The following is a 21,695-nucleotide window of genomic DNA, read 5'->3' on the forward strand; positions in this document are numbered from 1 at the left end:
CTAGAATAAAAGGTATTAACTGTTTATTATAGCCCTTGGCTAAGATATTTCTGTGTCAAGGCGGGTATTAGTATCAAGTCAATGTAGGCAGATGCCAGGGTCTAATGGGATTAGTCAGCCTTTGATGATGTGGGTAGAGATGCTATGGACCATATGCATCGGGCGTCAGCCTGTCCAGGCGATGTAGTCTGATTTCCATAGACATTGATGGAGCTCTAAAATACACATAAGTAGGAGCTTCATTGAAAATATGTCAATATACACTGATATGCCAAAAGTCAAGAGATAGGAGCTAATATATGTTGGACCCCCTCTAGCCTGGTGAAATGCAGGAACTCGACGTGGCATCGCTTCCACAAGTGGACTGAAGGCGACTAGAGGAATGTTGAGCCATGTCGTCTGGATAGCCACACACATGTAAGTTGCATTTGTAGGTGCAGGATCTCAGGTACGAATGGACCTCTCCACCACATCCCATAAATGCTCACTTGGGCTCATGTTGGGAGAACGTTCAAGTCACACTCTCCATAAGAACTCTCCAGAATGCTCCACAAACCAATTCTGGACAATGTGGACCTGATGGCCCGGGGCATTATCCTGCTGGAATATCCGATCATTGTGGGGGACATGAAGTCTATGAAGGGGTGGTCACCATACAGTGACACGTAGCAGGCTCCTGTTAATGATGAGTTTAGACGGACCACTGGACCCAACCCATGGCATGAGAGCCCGACACCAGTATGGAACCACCACCAGCCTGTACAGTGCCTTGCAGACAACTGCGGTAGGGTCTGCGCCACACACCAACCCTACCATCAGTCCGAAACAATTGGTGCTGTAGCTCATTGCACCATGTTGGCAGTCCTCTGGGGTCCAGTCAGCAACCTCAATACTGCAGGTGAGGCGCTGTGTCTGCTGTCGTGGTGTTAACAGAGGTCCTTTGGTGGGTCTTCTGCTCTCATATCCCATGGAAGCTAAAGAACGCTGTACTGACCTGCAGGATATACATGTGGGATCTCCTGCACTTGATGTGATTTCTGCCGGACTCGCCTGTCTATTCGCACTGACAGTTCTAGCCACACGCCGTCAGGTGCAATCCATTACTATGGATGATACATTCCTGGAACATGTGACACTATGGATCGAGGCATATCAAGTGCCTGCACAACTTCGGAAATGGAATGTTCCATCTATCTGGCACCACATTTCACACTTCGTTCAAACACTGATAGTTCACGCCGCCTCGCCATGAGCACGCTGGGGGTGTTCAACCTCACTCACAAGATAACAACTCACAACTTATACAGGTGTGGGCGATGCCAAGCTGTCACCTGAGATAGCACAACTTCATCATGAACTTATATACCGCTATCCCATGACTTTTGGCATACTAGTGTAGAACTCAGCAGTATAGCTCAGAGATACTGAATCCTCTGAACCACGAGCAGCAGTGGCATGGTGCTCAGACGACAAGTGATCGACATTCTCATATAAAACTGGACGTCTTGTAGGGTCTTCCAGATTTCACATCCCCGTCTGGATACTAGATTCTCCTTCGAGAGGCTAATTGCTAGGGCCCTCCCAGCCCATTTTTGGTGTCAGCTATGACAGAGGTCTCTATTGGTTAATCACACCCCTGAAAGGCATATAGAAAGGTATTTTGATAAAACATACCCCCTAGTCTTAAAGTGAACCTCCAATTTTGGGACATAATTCGTTTCCAGGGCAGGAGGTACATTACCCGCAGTTGTTCTTTTCTCCCACCCCTCCGATCCACCGAGTCCAAGATGACTGCAGCATTGTTTAACTATCTGGTGCACATTGTGTGCTGCTGATCACGTGACCAGCATTGGCCAAACAGAGAGAAGGGATGATGCATCGGTAGTCTGAAGATTGTGTCGGCCATCTTGGAAGACTGAAAATCAGACCTCCAATCGGCGGATTGGAGGGGTGGCAGAGAAAACAGCTGCAGGTAATATATCCCCTTTTCCTTCTGGTCCCGGGACAGAATTTTCTTTTAACCCTTTCCAATCCACTGTCTGATGTGTAAAGACATTATGATTTAAGGCTGTACAGCTCCGATGTTGGAAGACGTCCGTCGGGGGTTCTCTTACTGTATATTGCCAGCCTCTCTGCTGTTGGAGCCTATCCAACTTGTCACCTCATGCAGTACTGGCTTTAGCCAGCAGATAGCGCTGTTGTATAATGGCAGAAAAAGAGTAAGCCCCCTAGGAAAACCAGGATTGGATTGGAAAGGGTTAACACATCCTTCTGGCGGTATAGCTGTGGCTCCAGATCTTCTGGCTCCGGGGTATTTGGTCCATAATTTATTTTAAAAAAACCCGAAACTCCGTGCTGATATATAAGATGAAGATTTTATTTCTATTGAATGATGACACAAACCATACAACCGATGCGACAACAAAGCCCTGAGATGCGTTTCACACACGGCATTCAGCATCGTCCGCTCCATGACTGATAGATCAATCATTCTGACCATAATCTCCATTGAAAAGCGCTAGAAAATACAATGAACTCCACAAAGAGGAAGAGATGAGAGAAGAGCATCCCAGGAAGCACAGGCTTTGGTACGGCCCAACGGCGGCTCCTGGCGCCAACCGTTCTTCCAGCGGACGGCGTCACTCGGCACCTGATGTATCAGCAGTCACTGCTCCATGGACTAGGAGGAGATATAAGCAATGAAATACTGAGCTAGGCAGCGGCCCGGGGTAATTACAGTATATTGTGCAGCAACAGAGGCCGTAAGCTCGTCTAGCTAATACATGGGTAATAATGCATGCATTTCCTATAAGCTGAAGTCGAAGGTCAGGTCCGACTTCACCATCCGCTGTTTATACACCAGGTCGAATTTGTCATTCATCGAAACTGTGAAAATGTCTTTCCACAAGCCGACCCGCCCTGAAAAGCAAAGAGAGAGCGACTGGTTAAAGAGGAACGTCAAATATAACAGTTCTCACTACTATTTTGCCCGTAGGGGGCAGAATTCGAGTGGGTCAGGGCGGTTTAGTAAAGATCGCCAATCTAGTTTGTGAGACCGATGGCTGGACCTTTCACACGAGGCAGACATTTCTGTATCACCGCGTTATCCCTACGGGGCTTGAATGGCGCACCTGTTAGAATACACACCTGATGGAGATTTGGTTGTGGAGCCACACTAAAATTCGCAGCGCAAAATTTGGGTGTGGATCTGCACCAAAACCCACAAAACCTGAATAGAAATGTAATTTATTTCTGGATAAATTGTGAAAAATGAATGCTACTCTATACAATCACCTGAAGAAGGGGTTAATTTGGAGTTTATGTGTGGAAGGGGTTAATGTTTTACATAGTATGCTCTCCTTAGCTCTCCTCCCACCTCACACTGAGGTCTTTTTCACACGGCGGGCGGGCTTGCCATCTACGGTCACCCGAATCTCGTCCAAAAATCGCATGAATAGCGGAAAGCCGCAATCAAGTCATGGCTAGATCTCCCATTTTCTCGCCCATTCAGACGGCCGGGCTGTGGCGTATATATATGCCACGGCCCAAAATTCCGTCAGGTGGGGGGAGAGACTTTAGCGCTGCTAAAGCCTCTCCCCCTGCCTTGGCTGGCTGATCGCGGCAATAGAAGCTCCCATAGGAGCCTATAGGAGCTGCTGGCAAAGGGAGGGGGAGGGACTTTAGCAGCGCTTGCCATGCTACTTTCTCTCCCCAGCCTATGGGAGCTGACGGTAAGGGAAGGGACTTTAGGAACACGAGCCTATGCTACTACTACTAAGGGAGTGCCGTGCGATTTCTTTAAAGGTTCCAATAAAAACAATAGGTGAGGCGTTCGCGGAAACGTCAAAAAATAGAACACGCTGCGAGGAAAAAATTACTCATGCAAATAAGTCTATTTAAAAGAATGGAGTTCATATTTGTGCGCGTTTTGTGCGTCTCGCCATGCACAAAACTTCTACGAGATTCTCGCCCGTGTGAATTTAACCTGACAGGTGAGCAGAGGAGGGGGGGGGGGGTACTGCTGTACGCAGTGCTGACCAGGCAATCAAACTCTACCGTCCGGCGATTCATCAGTAGAGGTCCGACTGTTGAGACTCCCGCTGGTTGCCAGAATGAGGGGGCTGCACTGTGCCCCCTCAGCGGTCTCCTTCCGGTAGCTGAAGACAGCCTCATAGAAGTGTATGGCGCTCTCTACAGACCTCTATGTGGGCCTTCTTCAGCTGATGGAAGAAACCAAAAAGTCGCGAAGACACTCGAGGGGCACAGAGCTTGGGTGAGCGCTGCAGCTGCCTCATTCTAGAGATCAGCGGGAGTTTAAGCAGCGGGACCCCTGCTGATTAGTACTTCTTACATGTCTCCATGACATCAAAAGTTAGCTCTAAGTGAAGTTACTCACCGATTCGCTCAGACGTGCGGGTAGGGTAGGAATTGTGGATTCCGCAAGCAGGAAAAAGAGGGAACCATGCTCTATTTTAGTGAGGATGCTGCGTGTATAGGCTCCATTAATCTCTGGAGATACGTGCGACCCTTATGGGCGCGGATTCTTGCTAGGAGACGAGAGAGATTACAACTAGAGATGACTGAGTATACTCGATAAGGCACATTACTCGAGCGAGTAGTGCCTCAGCCGAGTATCTCCCCGCTCGTCTCTAAAGATGCGGGGGCCGGCGTGGGTGACAGGTGAGTTGCGGTAGGGAGCGGCGGGGAGAGAGGGAGAGAGAGATCTCCCCTCCGTTCCTCCCCGTTCTCCCCCGCCGCTCCTCGAATCTTTAGAGACGAGCAGGGAAATACTCAGCTAAGGCACTACTCGCTCGAGTATACTCGCTCATCTCTAAATACAACTTAATTGCGTATTTAGCATGAGTCGCACGCATCTATAGAGCCCATACATGCGGAATCCACACCAAAATAGAGCATGCTATGATTTTTCTTCCGCTCACGGAATCTACACCACCTAGTAGCTGTTGTTGATTTTTTTGGCGCATGGACTGGCCAAAGATATGCCAAATTCAGTCAGTCAAGTTCAGTCTTTGCTAAATGTCTGCCTAATTGGAAGTACTCAGGGGTGTGCCAAGGCCCGCCCATGCTTAATATAATCCTACACACCTGATGTAATGGGGTACAAGTAAAGCTAGCTGGAGGTTACACTAATAGGATACCTGAAAACTAATAATGGAGAATTCTCTATATGTCATAAAGGTGTTTTGCTGAATTTCCTTGTATTCTTAGTGAAGTGACGGGCAGATATGGGAGAGGCGGATATGGGAAGCAGAATTCTTGAAATTTTAACACTGCTTAAAAACGTGAACTTTTCCTTTAAATACGACAGTATAGGCAGCTGCCCTGAATTATGAATGAGACACCCACCTGACGCCCGCTGCGTTCCTGTAACTGGGACACATGCAATACAAGCTAAAGAAGAACTGACTCTTCAGAATGAAATGAACCAATGGGCTAAAAGAAAGCAAAACGGAACTGAAAAATAAGACAATAGAAAATGATAAAACTGATGAGGGAAACATAAGCATATAAACATAAAGCGACGTGCATATTAATAACAGAAAATTAGCATATACATAATTAAAAACTCTTCCAGATTAGAAAAACATGGCTGCTTGTTATTCCATGAACAGTGCCGCTTGGTATCGCAGCTCAGCCGCATTAAGGGCTCGTTCATACGGGCTACAAAATTTCGCAGGAGTTAGCCATGAAAAAAAACAAAACATTAACTCGAGAGAAAATCATGTAAATGGACGATTTCCCGCTGTCAAGTCTTGAGCTTAATTAGCAGTGAAGTTGCTCATTCACAGGATTAAGAGCTGCGAGTCTCGGAAAAAAAGTTCTGCTGCTTCGGGAGGAAAGAGAGAGAGGAAGGAAAGCCCCGCAGTGCTTCCCTTCATCATTGGGGACTCCCTTTATCTAAGCAGGGATGGAGGGATTTCCCTGCAGGGAAAAAGGAGGAATTCCCCCGCAGTGGGGAAATCCTCCTTTTTCCCTGTAGGCGAACCCCTCTCTCTCTGCTATGGGGAAATCCTCCTTCTCCCCACTGCAGGGATATCCCTCCACCACCGCTGCTGAGAAATTCCTCCAAACCCACTACTGGGGATTTCCTCCAGACCCGTTGCTGGGGAATTTTTCCAGATGAAGAAAGCCCCCCATGATGATGAGAGTTTCCCCGGGGGCTTCCCTTTCTTGCTCTCTCTCTCTGTAGTGAAGGAAGTCCTGCAGCAATGAAGGGGGTTCCCCCAAGGCTTCCCTTCATCACGCTCTCTCTCCTCACTGTGGGGAAATCTCCCTTTGCCGGCTGACTCGCATGGTCTCCCATAGGAGTCTATGGAGGCTTCTGCCAAAACACAGGTTAAGATCTATTTTTTGACGTAGCAGGAAATTTCAGTCTCTAAATTCGTTGATCTGAAGGTTTCAATAGGAAACCATTGGTTCTATTAGTCACGATTTTTTGATGCATGTAACTTAGCTGCGGAATATCGTCTATGTGAAAGACGCCTAAGTGTTGCAATACCAAACACAACCTGTTGACGAGTGTGGCATATTTCCGGAAAAAAAGCAGCCATGTTTTTCTAATCTCATACAACCCAAATTAACTAAAATTAAAAATAAGACTACAAGCAGCGGTCATGATATAATTGTATTAAAAATCTGCAAAAATCAACAAAGGCATTATTTGTGAAAAGGGGTGTGGTTATCTTATTAAACGCTTTCAGAACCAAGCCTGTTTGTGCCTTAATGACGAAGCCAAATCCTGGATATCTGTTATGTGTCACTTTAAGGCTGCATTCCCACGAATGTATATCGGCTCGGTTTTCACACCGAGCTGATATACGTCGTCCTCATGTGCAGGGGGGGGGGGGGGGGGAGGATGGAAGAGCCAGGAGCAGGAACTGAGCTCCCGCCCCCTCTCTGCCTCCTCTCCACCCCTCTGCACTATTTGCAATGGGGAAAGGCGGGACGGAGGTGGGGCTAATTCTCGGAACTTTGCCCCGCCCCCATCCCGCCTCCTTTCATCACAAATCACCTGTATGTGAAGCTCAGGCTTTCCAATGGGTTCTTTCACATTAGCGATGTTTTGTAGGCTGCTACATTGCGGAAAAAAATTGCGGCATGCGCTATACAACCACGATTTGCGATATTTTGTAGCCCATGTTTCCCTATGGAGAATTCCTGTGTTGATTTGCATTAAATGAAATTGCAGTTTTCGAGCGCCTGTCAAATACAGAATATGACTTATACTCATCTCTCTCATTCATAAAGCCCTCCACAATGCTGCACCACCCTATATCTCCTCCCCTGCCCCTATCTACCACCCTACCCGTACCCTCCGCTCTGCTGAGGACCTTAGACTAAATTCCTCTCTAATCCAAACCTCCCACTCTTGGCTCCAAGATTTTTCTGAGCTGCACCAGTTTTCTGGAACGCACTACCCCAGACAATGAGGTTAAATCCCAACGCCCAGTGCTTTAAGCATGCCCTAAAAACAAATCTTTTTAGGAAGACCTACCATATTCCCTAAACTAAACTCTTTTCCATTTACCCTGCTTCTACATTCCCCTATGGAAACCCTATCTACCATAGAATGCAATGACAAATGACCAGCGGCCGGGCACTTGGGTTGGTGGATGCAGCTTTGGATGTGATTAAAGTATAAGGCATGAGGTCTCAAAGCAAAATATTTTTTATAATGACTAAATAGCAATTTTTGAAATCAGATCCTCAGAAAGAAGGATGTATATAGACATGTGGCTGCTGTATACTCACCTCTGCCGACAGGAAGGGCCTCTGCGTTACAGCACTGGTCAATGAGCTGGTGGCAATGCTCTACTGTGGACTCCAACTGAGCTTTATCATAGGACACCCCCAGGAATCTCACTAGCTGCTCCACCATCGTGCCAAGGTCCTGGTAAGAGGGGCACAAAATATACACAAGTGTACGTTCAGCAATAGTGTCCCAGTATCGTTATACGCTAAACAGCTTGACGGGGCAGTAAAACGTGGCATGCAACGATGGGGGGCAGGCAACTGGTGGAACCAATCAGATTCCATCATTCTGACAGGTTCTGGCCATGAACTATAGTAAATTTGTTGGTCCACATCCCCTTACACCGAGCTTCTCCTACTTCACAAAAAGTATCAAGAAAAATTTAAAAAGTTGCAAACTTCTGTGAAAATGTGGCTTTTCCTAGAATTTGCTCCTTTTTTAAGCCAGAATTCTGCAGTACTAATGCATCAATAAATTCTGTCCAGGGACTCCTCCTAAATGAATCATACATGACCCAAAACGCAGCATCACCTTGTGCATATCTTCATACTTCAGAAAAAGTACATTCGAGTCCAACTGGTGATCCCAAAATTCCTGGATGTGGTCAAACCATGAACCATAGCCCACTGGAGAAAGAGAGAAGAATAGGTAAGACATTGTAGTAACTGTGGGTGCTTGTTACCACCACCAGGGGATCTGTAGACAGATGTATGCAGCTTCTAGAATACAGAATAAAAGCCATATACATATCGCCCCCTAGTGGTGACCACTGGCAGCGGAAATATTGATAAGTATGTGCATATGAAGAAGGGAATGTTAACATGTAGCGGAATTGGTGTTTTCAAGTAGGTTATGAAGACAACACATAAATTCCATCCACCTCTCCTCCACCAGCGTGGAAAATGCCAAGAGGAGGCACAACGGCCTCTGTGATCTACCATGAAACAGCGCAGCATTAAAACAAAGTTCATAAAAGTAAAAAACCCTTTTCCTCACATCTGTCATTCATGAATCTCCGGCAGAATTCCTGGAAAGTTCCTCGGTAGCTCATTGTCCTCAGGGAGCGGTGGAACTGGTAGTAGGACACTACAAGGTCTTTGGGGTTGCGAGCCATATAGATAACCTATAATAAAAGGATATGATCCTGCGTTATAATCTGATGCTCTTAGTTGTATCGATGTCCGGACCTACTGCGCAAAATGTAACCGACGGTTTCTGTCAACTGTTGGAGATGTGATGTTGCTCGAGCTTCTATGCTGGTGGGACTGTCCACAGCTTAAGCCTCTTTGGGATATGGTTGTACATGTATATAACCAGGACTCTGCTCACCATATAGTGGCTACTCCACACATTGCTCTGTTATCCATTATTCCCAGTGCGCTCTCTGCCATTAGGAAAGGCCTCCTGGGCCACTTTTTATGTGACGGCTGCCAGTAATCCCATGACAGTGGAAAAGTCCCAGACCACCGTCGGCGGTAGAATGGGTGCAGGAAGTTAACCACATAATGCAGATAGAAGAGCTAGTGGCAGAGGATTCCACTGACCCCAGTAAATATAGGATTCACTGGTTGTCTTGGACTACATTCCAGGATTCCATGGACCTTCAGAACCTGATTAGGTGAGCGACCTCCCTTCTGGATGGGACCTTGCTAGTCCTGTATGTTGCCCCTCTTAGGATAACTTCACCATCTAAAGACCCTCCCTATTTTTATTTTTCTGTCTCCCCCTCCTTCTCCTGACCTACCCTTTTTATTCATTTTGTTTGCCTGTTCCAATGCTTTGGGGGCATTTTGGTGTCTATATACACTCTTTGGGCTCTTACCCGTTTTTTTAACGCTGTGATATCGCAAATGTCAATGGGACTTTCTAATGTTAAAAATGCATCACAAGTTTGTGCTTTGTAATTTTTGTGCGATGCGTTTTTAACATTAAAAAGTCCCACTGACAATCGCGTAAAAAAAAACGCAAGTGGGTAGGAGCCCTTTGTCAAAAAAATATCAAGCCCCAAAACCCAGCATGCAGTTTCATCTCAGGTAGATCTGTAAATGAGGAGTTGTGGTGATTAGATGAACGGTCTTGTCACCCAAGACCCTAAAAGTGGTTCCCCCTTGGCCTATAAGAGGCTCTCGGAGGCTCCTTGTGTGTAGTGACCTCTTCTTCCGCTTGTGTAGAGCTTGTTGACCACTAGACGCCTCTACAATGCAGAGAAGAGATGTCACCCCGTTACCAGAGTCTGAGAGGAGCGCATTATCAAAATGTGAGAAGCTAGATAGTCGTATTGATGAATTGTCCCCCACCGGCCATTCTGACCAGACTTCTAGGGGGTGTTGGGACCAGTGGATGTGTGAAAGCACGCAAGGTCGCTGAGGTCGCCCACGTACAGACCACCAGTGGAGAGGAGCATCTGACCAGACTGTTAGGAGGTGTTGGGACCAGTGGATGTGTGAGGGTACACAAGGTGACCGGGCTCAGGACCCCCTACAGACCACCAGTAGAGAGGAGCGTCTGACCAGACTGTTAGGAGGTGTTGGGACCAGTGGATGTGTGAGGGTACACAAGGTGACCGGGCTCAGGACCCCCTACAGACCACCAGTAGAGAGGAGCATCTGACCAGACTGTTAGGAGGTGTTGGGACCAGTGCATGTGAATGGAGTAAGCTTGACAAAGATCCTTGCTGGGATCGAAACGTCGCTGCTTGTTTTGTGTTTGGACCAGATGGAATAAAGCATCTTTTTACTATTGAACGAGTGTTGTGGATGCTGCCTTCTCGGCTCTACACTTGGACCTGATTTGGATCAGGATCCGATCCTGTTAGAAGCGCTGCATCCTTTGATTTACCAATTCTGTTCAACCTGCTGCGGCCTGAGAGGATTATTTTATTGTTCTGGACTAACACTTTCATTGTCCGCCCTCCAGAGACAGGTGGCGCCATCATTACACCCCTGTGTCTGTCAAAACCATTTCCAGTGCTTGGCTGAAAGATATTTGGTCTCACATCGTCCATTACATGTACTGTTTGACACCAAGCCAAAGTCACCTCCGCTTAAATGGAGTTGTGAACGCCAAAACTGGACACTACAGAGGGAAACCGGGTTGTCTTCAGCGACAAATCCAGGTTTAGTTTGGGCGCTGAAGACGGCCGTGTTCGTGTCCGGAGACCTCGGGGTGAGCGACTCAATCCTGTCTTTGCTGTGGAGCGGCACACTGCCCCCTGCTGGTGTGATGGTCTGGCGGGCCATCACATACAACAGTCGGTCCCCCAGTAGTGGTACGAGGGACAATGACAGCTCAGCGATATGTTCAAGACATCCTGCAGCCACATGTGTTCCTCTCATGGGAGCTTCCAGCAGGATAATGCTCGGCTGCACAAATAAGGGGGTCACAGGAGCCCCCACAACATTGTCGCACTTCCGCGGCTGCCTGGTTGCCAGATTTATCGCTAACAGAACATGTATGGGACCATCTGGGACACCAACTTCGACAGCCTACAAATTTGCATACATTCGAGAATATTCCAATAGTTTTTGAATTTCCAAATCTTGTGCAGTCACAAAGCAGCAGCTGTATGTATGTACTGAGCTTGGTTTTGGTGTTTTATTTATGTACTGTATTTATGTTATGAGGTTGGTTCTGGTGCTGTATCTATGTTACAAGCTGGTTCTGGTGCGGTGTTTATATTATGAGGTTGTTTCTGGTGCTGTATTTATGTTATAATGTTGTTTCTGGTGCTGTATTTATGTTATAATGTTGTTTCTGGTGCTGTATTTATGTTACAAGCTGGTTCTGGTTCCAAATTTAAGTTATGAGGTTGGTTCTGGGGCTGCATCTATGTTATGAAGTTGGCTATAGCTGGCACTGTATGCCCGTACATTAGTCCATGTACAAACGGTGCACAGCCCATTCTCAGTCCTTAGCTAAGTATGCCCTAACAACAGATAACACATTCGGACAGCCCTGGAGCCATCCAGTGGACTTTGGATGCATGCATTGACCATGGCATTAAAAGTATTAAATGGCAGACATCAGAGGTTCTGCAAATCTTCACAGTTAGCATGGTGTTGCGGTTGTATACGTATCACCACTCTTGCTTTGCTCCTCATCACACTGGGACACTTGCACTCTCGTCAACCTGTTACAGATGAAAGTGGCCACACAAAATACACGCCCCGTTGGACGTGGAGGCTTCTCACCTTGGATTCTCCATTGTGCAGGTCTGTAGGTAGGAAGCGGTACGGGAGGTGACTTTTTATCAGCCTGGGTGATGTCAATTCCTGGGGCAAAGTAAACATACATCAAACATTATTAACATACAGAGAACAACATGCTAACAAAGATTTAACCGCTTCCTGACATGACGCACATGTATATCACATGTCCGAAGAAGGGAAAGGAGGTGGCTCAGGAATTGAGCTTGCTTCATAAACCGTGAGTGCTGGCAGTGTTACACAGCTGACACCAAACTGCCAGACACAGGATCGGAGATATATGGGTTCCAGCCACTTAAACCACTTAGATGCCACAGACAATAGCAACTGAGACTCATGTGGCGCAGAGTGTTAAGGTAGGCAGCTGCTGTTTGCACTGATGTCAGTGTCTATGGGGCAGTGCCAGAACGATAAAGGGATGTTTGCACAGGCGGGGCAGCGAGACCCAGAGTACAGGCGGCCCGTCTATATGGCTGGAAGTGGGCTTATTTGCATATACGGTGTCACTTATAAGTTTTAGAGAATGGTTTGGATGTCGGAGAAGCAGGATGCTCTTAGCCAAAGATCCTCAAGATTGAGGAGAATTCAGCCTGCATTGTTACTGTGTGGCATCTATTTGGCGCCACAATACACAGCTGTGTGACCGCGGGTGTCAGTGCTGCGGGTGGACCCACTCACCGAGCCTCCAGAGGCACCTAGAGAGACCTGGTCCCAGGCCTGAAGCTGTAGCCTCAAGATCTCACAGCACCAAGTCCGGGATGCCAGAGCCTACCCACCGTCAGCACAGCCCACACTCAGAGCCTGAGGGTGAAAGCAGCAGGAGCAGCGCGTCTCGCCCCAATCTTCCCCACTGGGAATCCATCGGTGCTGAAGAGGCTCATGTAGAGAGACAGGCAAATGGGTGTCATTTTACCTGGGGACCACCAAGGACGGACGACTTACACAAAATTGCAGGGGTGAGTGCTCCCCCTGGGGCTTATGTGAGCAGGAGACTGACATTTTATTAAGCAGTATGTAAGCAAGTACTTGGATGAGAACGGAGTAATTAACCAGAGCCAGCATGGGTTTAAAACAATCAAGTCATGCCAGATGAATCTAATTTCCTTCTATAACAGAATCACCGACTGGGTTGATCAGGGAAAAACGGTAGATATAGTATATATTGACTTTAGTAATACTTATTGAAAAAATGACCACATCTGGGATTGACAAGGCAACTGTTAGGTGGATTCACAACTGGGTGAATGATCGTACTCAAAGAGCGGTCATAAATGGCTGCACATCCAAGTGGAAGAATGTGTCAAGTGAGGAACCACAAGGCTCTGCCCTAGGCCCAGTGTTGGTCAACATTGTTATAAATGATCTGGAGGAGGGAATTGAGGGTATCAAGTTTGCCAACAACACAAAGCTAGGTGGAATAGCTAACAATAAGGAAGAGAGGGAGAGTATTCAAAAAGATCTAGACAAACTTGAACAGTAAGCGGCGACTAAAAGAATGGTATTTAACAAGGAGAAATGCAAAGTCCTACATCTGGGCAAGAAAAATGAAAAAAAAAGCACATAGAGAATGGGAGGAATTGGGCTAGGAGAACACAAGGGAAAAAGACTTGGGTATACTAATAGATCATAGACTGAACGTGAGTCAACAGTGTGATGCAACAGTAAAAAAGGCAAACACAATTCTGCGATGTATTAAGAGAAGCATAGAGTCTAGATCGTGTGAGGTAATTATCCCCCTCTACTCTTCCTTAGGGTGCATTCACACGAACGTATATCGGCTCGGTTTTCACGCCGAGCCGATATACGTTGTCCTCGTGTGCAGAGGGGGGAGGATGGAAGAGCCTCTGAGCAGGAACTGAGCTCCCGCCCCCCCTCTGCCTCCTCTCCGCCCCTCTGCACTATTTGCAATGAGAGGAGGCAGGACGGGGGCGGGGCTAAGGTTCGTGAATTAGCCCCGCCCCGGCTCTCCCCATTGCAAATAGTGCAGAGGGGCGGAGAGGAGGCAGAGAGGGGACGGGAGCTCAGTTCCTGCACTTGGCTCTTCCATCCTCCCCCCTCTGCACACGAGGACAACGTATATCGGCTCGGCGTGAAAACCGAGCCGATATACGTTCGTGTGAATGCACCCTTAGTCAGACCTCATCTGGAATACTCTGTCCAGTTCTGGGCACCCCACTTTAAAATAGACATAGACAAACTGGAGCAAGTTCAGAGTAGAGTTACCAAGATGGTGAGTGGTCTGCAAATCATGACCTATGAGGAATGGTTCAAGGATCTGGGAATGTTTAGCTTGCAAAAAAGAAGGCTGAGAGGAGACATTATAGCTGTCTACAAATATCTGAAGGGCTGTCATAGTGCAGAGGGATCAGCCGTATTTTCATTTGCACAAGGAAAGACTAGAAGCAATGGGATGAAACTGAAAGGAAGGAGATACAGATTAGATATTAGACAATGAGGGTGATCAATGAGTGGAACAGGTTTCCACGGGAGGTGGGGAGTTCTCCTTCAATGGGTGGACAGACATCTGTCTGGAATGATTTAGTGATCCGGCATTGAGTAGGAGGTTGGACCAGATGTCCCTGGAGGTCCCTTCCAACTGTATCATTCTATGATTTGTGGACAGGGCATAGCAATACTATTAAAAAAAACATTGATCCTGAGCCCACACATCACATAGCTCTACTACGTCCATCATCATTCCCACACATCACACACACAGCTCTACTACATTCATCCTGATTCCCACACATCTCACACACACAGCTGTACTGCATCCATCCTGATTCCCATACATCACACACACAGCTGTGCTAAATCCATCCTGCTTCCCACACATCATACACAGCTCTACTACATCCATGCTGATGGCCAGACATTACACACACAGCTCTGCTACATCCATGGTGATTCCTAAACATTACACACACAGCTATACTACATCCATACTGATTCCCACACATCACACAAACAGCTCTACTACATCTACCCTGATTCCCACACATCACACACACAGCAGTACTACACTCATCCTGATTCCCACACATCACACACACAGCAGTACTACACTCATCCCGATTCCCACACATTACACACAGCTGTTTTACATACATGCTAATTCCCACACATCACACACAGCTGTTCTACATCCATGCTGATTCCCCCACACACAGCTCTACTACATCCATCCTGATTCCCACACATCACACACACAACTCTACTACATTCATGCTGATTCCCACACATCACACACACAACTCTACTACATTCATGCTGATTCCCACACATTACAAACACAGCTCTACTACATCCATGATAATTCCCACACACCGTCCCCACACAGCTCTACTACATCCATGCTAATTCACACACATTACACACACAGCTCTACTACATCCCACAAATGCCACACACAGCTCTACTACATCCATGTTGATTCCCACAAATGCCAGACACAACTCTACTACATCCATGCTAATTCACACACAGCTCTACTACATCCATCCTGATTCCCACACAAAATACACAGTTCTACTACATACGTGGTGATTCCCACACATTACACAAACAGCTCTACTACATCCATCCTGATTCACACACACACAGCACTACTACATCTATGCTGATTCCCACACAGCTCTACCACATCCATTCTGATGGCCAGACATTACACAAACAGCTCTAGTACATCCATGGTGATTTACACAGATCAAACACACAGCTATTATACTATGATTTGTGAACAGGGCATAGCAATACTATTAAAAAAACATTGATCCTGAGCCCACACATCACATAGCTCTACTACGTCCATCATCATTCCCACACATCACACACACAGCTCTACTACATTCATCCTGATTCCCACACATCACACACACACAGCTGTACTACATCTATCCTGATTCCCACACATCACACACAGCTGTACTACATCCATGGTGATTCCTAAACATTACACACACAGCTATACTACATCCATCCTGATTCCCACCCATCACACAAACAGCTCTACTACATCTACCCTGATTCCCACACCTTACACACACAGTTCTACTACATCAATGCTGATTCCCACATATTACACACACATATGTACCACATCTATCCTGATTCCCACACATTACACACACAGCTGTACTACATTCATGCTGATTCCCACACATCACACACACACAACTCTACTACATTCATGCTGATTCCCACACATTACAAACACAGCTCTACTACATCCATGATAATTCCCACACACCGTCCCCACACAGCTCTACTACATCCTTGCTAATTCACACACATTACACACACAGCTCTACTACATCCATGTTGATTCCCACAAATGCCACACACAGCTCTACTACATCCATGTTGATTCCCAGAAATGCCAGACACAACTCTACTACATCCATGCTTATTCACACACAGCTCTACTACATCCATGCTGATTCCTACACAAAATACACAGTTCTGCTACATACGTGGTGATTCCCACACATTATACAAACAGCTCTACTACATCCATCCTGATTCACACACATCACACACACAGCACTACTACATCTATGCTGATTCCCACACAGCTCTACCACATCCATTCTGATGGCCAGACATTACACAAACAGCTCTAGTACATCCATGGTGATTTACACAGATCAAACACTCAGCTATTATACTATGATTTGTGAACAGGGCATAGCAATACTATTAAAAAAACATTGATATTGAGCCCACACATCACATAGCTCTACTACGTCCATCATCATTCCCACACATCACACACACAGCTCTACTACATTCATCCTGATTCCCACACATCACACACACACAGCTGTACTACATCTATCCTGATTCCCACACATCATACACAGCTGTACTACATCCATGGTGATTCCTTAACATTACACACACAGCTATACTACATCCATCCTGATTCCCACCCATCACACAAACAGCTCTACTACATCTACCCTGATTCCCACACCTTACACACACAGTTCTACTACATCAATGCTGATTCCCACATATTACACACACATATGTACCACATCTATCCTGATTCCCTCACATTACACACACACCTGTACTACATTCATGCTGATTCCCACACATCACACACACACAACTCTACTACATTCATGCTGATTCCCACACATTACAAACACAGCTCCACTACATCCATGATAATTCCCACACACTGTCCCCACACAGCTCTACTACATCCATGCTAATTCACACACATTACACACACAGCTCTACTACATCCATGTTGATTCCCACAAATGCCACACACAGCTCTACTACATCCATGTTGATTCCCACAAATGCCAGACACAACTCTACTACATCCATGCTAATTCACACACAGCTCTACTACATTCATGCTGATTCCCACACAAAATACACAGTTCTGCTACATACGCGGTGATTCCCACACATTACACAAACAGCTCTAGTACATCCATGGTGATTTCCACAGATCAAACACACAGCTATTATACTATGATTTGTGAACAGGGCATAGCAATACTATTAAAAAAGCATTGATCCTGAGCCCACACGCCCATTATCATTCCCACACATCACACACACAGCTGTACTACATTCATCCTGATTCCCACACATCACACACACACAGCTGTACTACATCTGTCCTGATTCCCACACATCACACACAGCTGTACTACATCCATGGTGATTCCTAAACATTACACACACAGCTATACTACATCCATCCTGATTCCCACACATCACACAAACAGCTCTACTACATCTATCCTGATTCCCACACCTTACACACACAGTTCTACTACATCAATGCTGATTCCCACATATTACACACACATCTGTACTACACTCATACTGATTCCCACACATTACACACACAGCTGTACTACACTCATCCTGATTCCCACACATCACACACACAGCACTACTACATCTATGCTGATTCCCACACAGTTCTACCACATCCATTCTGATGGCCAGACATTACACAAACAGCTCTAGTACATCCATGGTGATTTCCACAGATCAAACACACAGCTGTTATACATCCATGCTGATTCCCACACAGCTCTACTACATCCATGCTGATTCTGACACAGCTCTACTACATCCATGCTGATTCTCACACATCACACACACAGCTCTACTACATCCATTATTATTCCCACAACATACCGTAACATAAAAACTGTTCCTTAAAATTGCTCTCCAATGGAGGCCATGAGTACCTTCACAAGTCAGTTGTAGGATTTAGTGGTCGTGATCCAAGACCTGTCCGGTCGTATGGTGGCCCAGGAGCAGCGGGAGTTTAGTGCATGTTTCTGCCGCCCCTTCTATTTCTGAGCCCAAGTGTCCTCTTCCTGAGGTATTTTCAGGGGAGAGGAGCATGTTTTTTGTTTTTCAACAGGCATGTAGATTGTATTTTCGGATGCGGCCCCGCTCCTCCGGCTCAGAATCCCAGAAAGTTGGATTGATTATATCCTTACTTCCCCAGACATAGGTCTACTCCTTACCCGAGAGTTTGGCTTGCCTGCAGTCAGTTGATATGTTTTTTCGGTAACTTGGGGGTACTTTTGATGAGCCGGACCGTGCGGGGTTGGCGGTATCTCATCTCATGTCCCTACGTCAGGGGCAGCAGTGGGTAGAGGACTATTGCTCTAAATTTAGAATGTATGCAGGTGAAACCTCTTGGAACGATAGCGCCCTCAAAGATGTGTTTTTGTTGAGTCTTTCTGACGCTGTCAAGGATCTACTCATTTCTCATCCCGCTCCCGTGACACTCAATGATGCTATGGAATTGGCGGTCAAAGCTGACAGGAGGCTGAGATCTAGAAAGGAGGAGTGTCAGGCCTGTAAGGCTAGGGAGTCTGGCAGACCTGCTCCCACTTCTCCCATGCCAACGTCTGGTGCCGAGCCTATGGAAGTGGACCAGGAACGTCGACGGTTCCAGATGACTCATCGTCTCTCCCTCTATTGTTGGAAAGCCAGACATTGAGTACCGGCCTGTCAACAGAAGCGTTTACAACATCAGCCCGAACCGGTGGAAAACTTCAGATCCTAGACGATTTTTGGGAGGATCGCCTAGGATCACAGGTACTCCCTAAGTTGTTGGTGCCTTGTCAGATTGGCTTCCGGAATTTCACTCAGTCAAGCTTTTATTGATTAGGGGGCTGCCGCCAATTTGATTGATTTAAGTTTTGTTAGACCTCTGATGACTGAATTCTCAGCGTTAAAGATTCCCATTCGCTTCACTAGTATTGATTCTACCCCTCTGTCTGCAGGGGTTGTACAATGGAGGACTCCCATTTTACAGTTCACTGTAGGTGTTCTCCATTCTGAGAATCTGTCATTCTTGGTAATAGAAAGGATGTCTGTTGATGTAGTGCTTGGGATGCCCTGGTTGGCACTGCACAATCCCCGATTTGATTGGTCTACTCGGACAACACATTGGAGGTTGTCCTGTCATAGTCACTTAGCTACTATATCCATGTGCTCAGCGGATACCATACTTATCCCTGAGTATTTGTCTGATTTTCATGACTTATTCTCCAAGAAACTGTCTGAGACGTTGCCTCCCCATAGGGAGTGGGACTGTGGTATTGATTTGATCCCCGACAGTCCCATCCCTAAGGGAGCCATTTTTAATTTGTCCGGGTGTGAGCATGAAGCCCTTAAGTCCTATATCTCAGAGTCTCTGGCCAAACGACATATCCGGCCATTCAGGTCCCCTGCCGGGGCAGGTCTCTTCTTTGTAGAGAAGGATGGGACATTAAGGCCTTGTGTGGATTATCAGGCTTTGAATAAAATTACTGTGAAGGACCTGTGCTCCTTGCCCCTGATCCCTGATTTATTGAATCGGGTGGTGGGGGCCCACTGGTTTTCCAAATTGGACTTAAGGGGGGCTTACAATTTAATTTGCATCCGAAAGGGAGATGAGTGGAAGACCACGTTCAACACCTCATTCGGACTTTTTGAATGTAATGCCCCCGCTGTGTTACATGGATTTATGAACGCGGTCTTCCACGACTTCCTGGGGGTATTTTTGGTCATATATCTCGATGACATTCTGGTGTACTCCCCAGACTGGGATTCACATGTGAGGCACCAGAGGCTGGTTTTGAACCATTTGTGTGAGTACCAACTTTTTGTCAAGTTGGAGAAATGCATTTTTGGTACTAAACAAGTGTCCTTCCTTGTTATGTGATTTCACCCACGGAGATTCAGATGAAGTCTGATAAAGTGGCAGCAATCTCCCAATGGGTCAGACCAGATAACCTGAAAGCTCTCCAGCGGTTTTTAGGTTTCGCAAATTTTTATTGTAGATTCATTAAGAATTATTCTGTTATTGCTCAACCTCTGACCAATCATACCAAGAAGGGTGCCCACTTTGTAAGATGGTCGCCAGAAGCCTTAGAGGCTTTTAGTCATACAGCCTGACGCGCAGCGACCGTTCTTCATTGAGGTCAATGCGTCTGAGGTGGGGGTGGGGGCGGGGGATGTATTGTCTCAGGAAGTCAGCGGGAGATCTGGGTATAGTCCATGTGCGTTCTTCTCGCGGAAGTTCAGTTCGGCGGAACATAACTACGACGTGGGTAATCGTGAGTTATTGGCGATTAGGTGGTCTCTAGAAGAGTGGCGTCATCATCTTGAGGGGGCAAGGCATCCTATTACCGTGTATACTGATCATAAAAACTTGGTATATCTCGCCAATGCTAAGAGACTCACAGCTCGTCAGGCCAGGTGGACGTTGTTTTTCTCCAGGTTTGACCTCGTCGTTACATACTGTATATTCCAGGGGAGAAGAACGTGAAGGCAGATGCCCTCTCACGGAGTTCTGGTTTGCCGGAGAGTGAGACAGTGGCTCCCGAGAATATCTTGGCACCTGGGGTGGTGGTGGCAGCTGTAGAGTCTTTTCTTGTTCCTCATCTACGGGATTGTCGGCTAAGTAATGGTCAGACGGAGCAGAAGAACCAGGATTTAGTGCAATATTTACGGTTGTTTGCTAGCGAAAAGGCTCATCAGTGGGCAGAATTTCTGCCATTGGCAAAGTTTGACTAAACAACCGTACTTGTTCTTCCACTGGGGTGTCTCTATTCTTTTGCGCATACGGTCAGCATCCTCGCTTCGTTACAGCTATTTCTACTCCGTCTGCCTGTCCTGCAGCTGATGTCAGCACAGATACACTGCAGGGAGTATGGAAAGAAGTACAAAAGAACCTGGAAGCAACGGGGGTTCGTATGCAGTTGCGTAATGGGAGGAGTCTGTCAGTATCTGAACCTTACAGGATGGGACAGAAGGTAGATTTGTCTTCTAGAAATCTCAAATTGAAGGTCCCGTCTTTGAAACTGGCGCCGTGTTACGTGGGTCCCTTTGTCATCACGCGGGTAGTAAATCTGCTCGCTTATAAACTTGATTTGCCAGCTACATGGAGGGTTCACAGGGTTTTTCATAAGTCATTATTGAAACCTTTTGTCCGTTTGGCCGACAGCACCTCCTTTCAAATTGTTTATAGATAAACTTGCTTTCGTGTTTGGGCCGGAATGTCACTCTTTAGGGAGAAAATGGTAGAGTGTTTCCTTGAGACCCGGGAAAGCTTCATCCAGATGTTGCTTCAAAGAGTTAGGGGCAAACTTACAGATTGTTTTTATTGCACATGTTGGTTTCAGGAGCAAATATGGTTGGCGGAACCACCCCTTTAGGGTGTTCTGAATGTTTGA

General features: G+C 46.6%; 1 protein-coding gene across 2 annotated transcripts in view; it reads right to left on the reverse strand.

Annotated features, from left to right (window-relative positions):
* Window positions 1–2,356: 2,356 nt before the first annotated feature.
* Window positions 2,357–21,695, reverse strand: part of SULT4A1 (sulfotransferase family 4A member 1) — a 30,359-nt gene continuing 11,020 nt past the window's right edge. The window contains exons 3-8 of one of the 2 annotated variants that reach the window (XR_010790068.1): window positions 11,965–12,045; window positions 8,771–8,897; window positions 8,306–8,400; window positions 7,774–7,912; window positions 5,368–5,475; window positions 2,826–2,919 (exon numbers count right to left, since the gene is read on the reverse strand). Coding sequence is in view for 1 of the 2 variants with exons in the window: in XM_066589411.1 (XP_066445508.1) it covers window positions 2,807–2,919; window positions 7,774–7,912; window positions 8,306–8,400; window positions 8,771–8,897; window positions 11,965–12,045 (555 nt within the window). In the remaining variant the exon portion in view is untranslated. Of the gene's footprint in view, window positions 2,920–5,367; window positions 5,476–7,773; window positions 7,913–8,305; window positions 8,401–8,770; window positions 8,898–11,964; window positions 12,046–21,695 lie in introns of both variants that reach the window. The other variant, XM_066589411.1, reaches the window with a different exon arrangement.

Source organism: Eleutherodactylus coqui, chromosome 2 (assembly GCF_035609145.1).
Source record: "Eleutherodactylus coqui strain aEleCoq1 chromosome 2, aEleCoq1.hap1, whole genome shotgun sequence".
Lineage (NCBI taxonomy): Eukaryota > Metazoa > Chordata > Amphibia > Anura > Eleutherodactylidae > Eleutherodactylus > Eleutherodactylus coqui.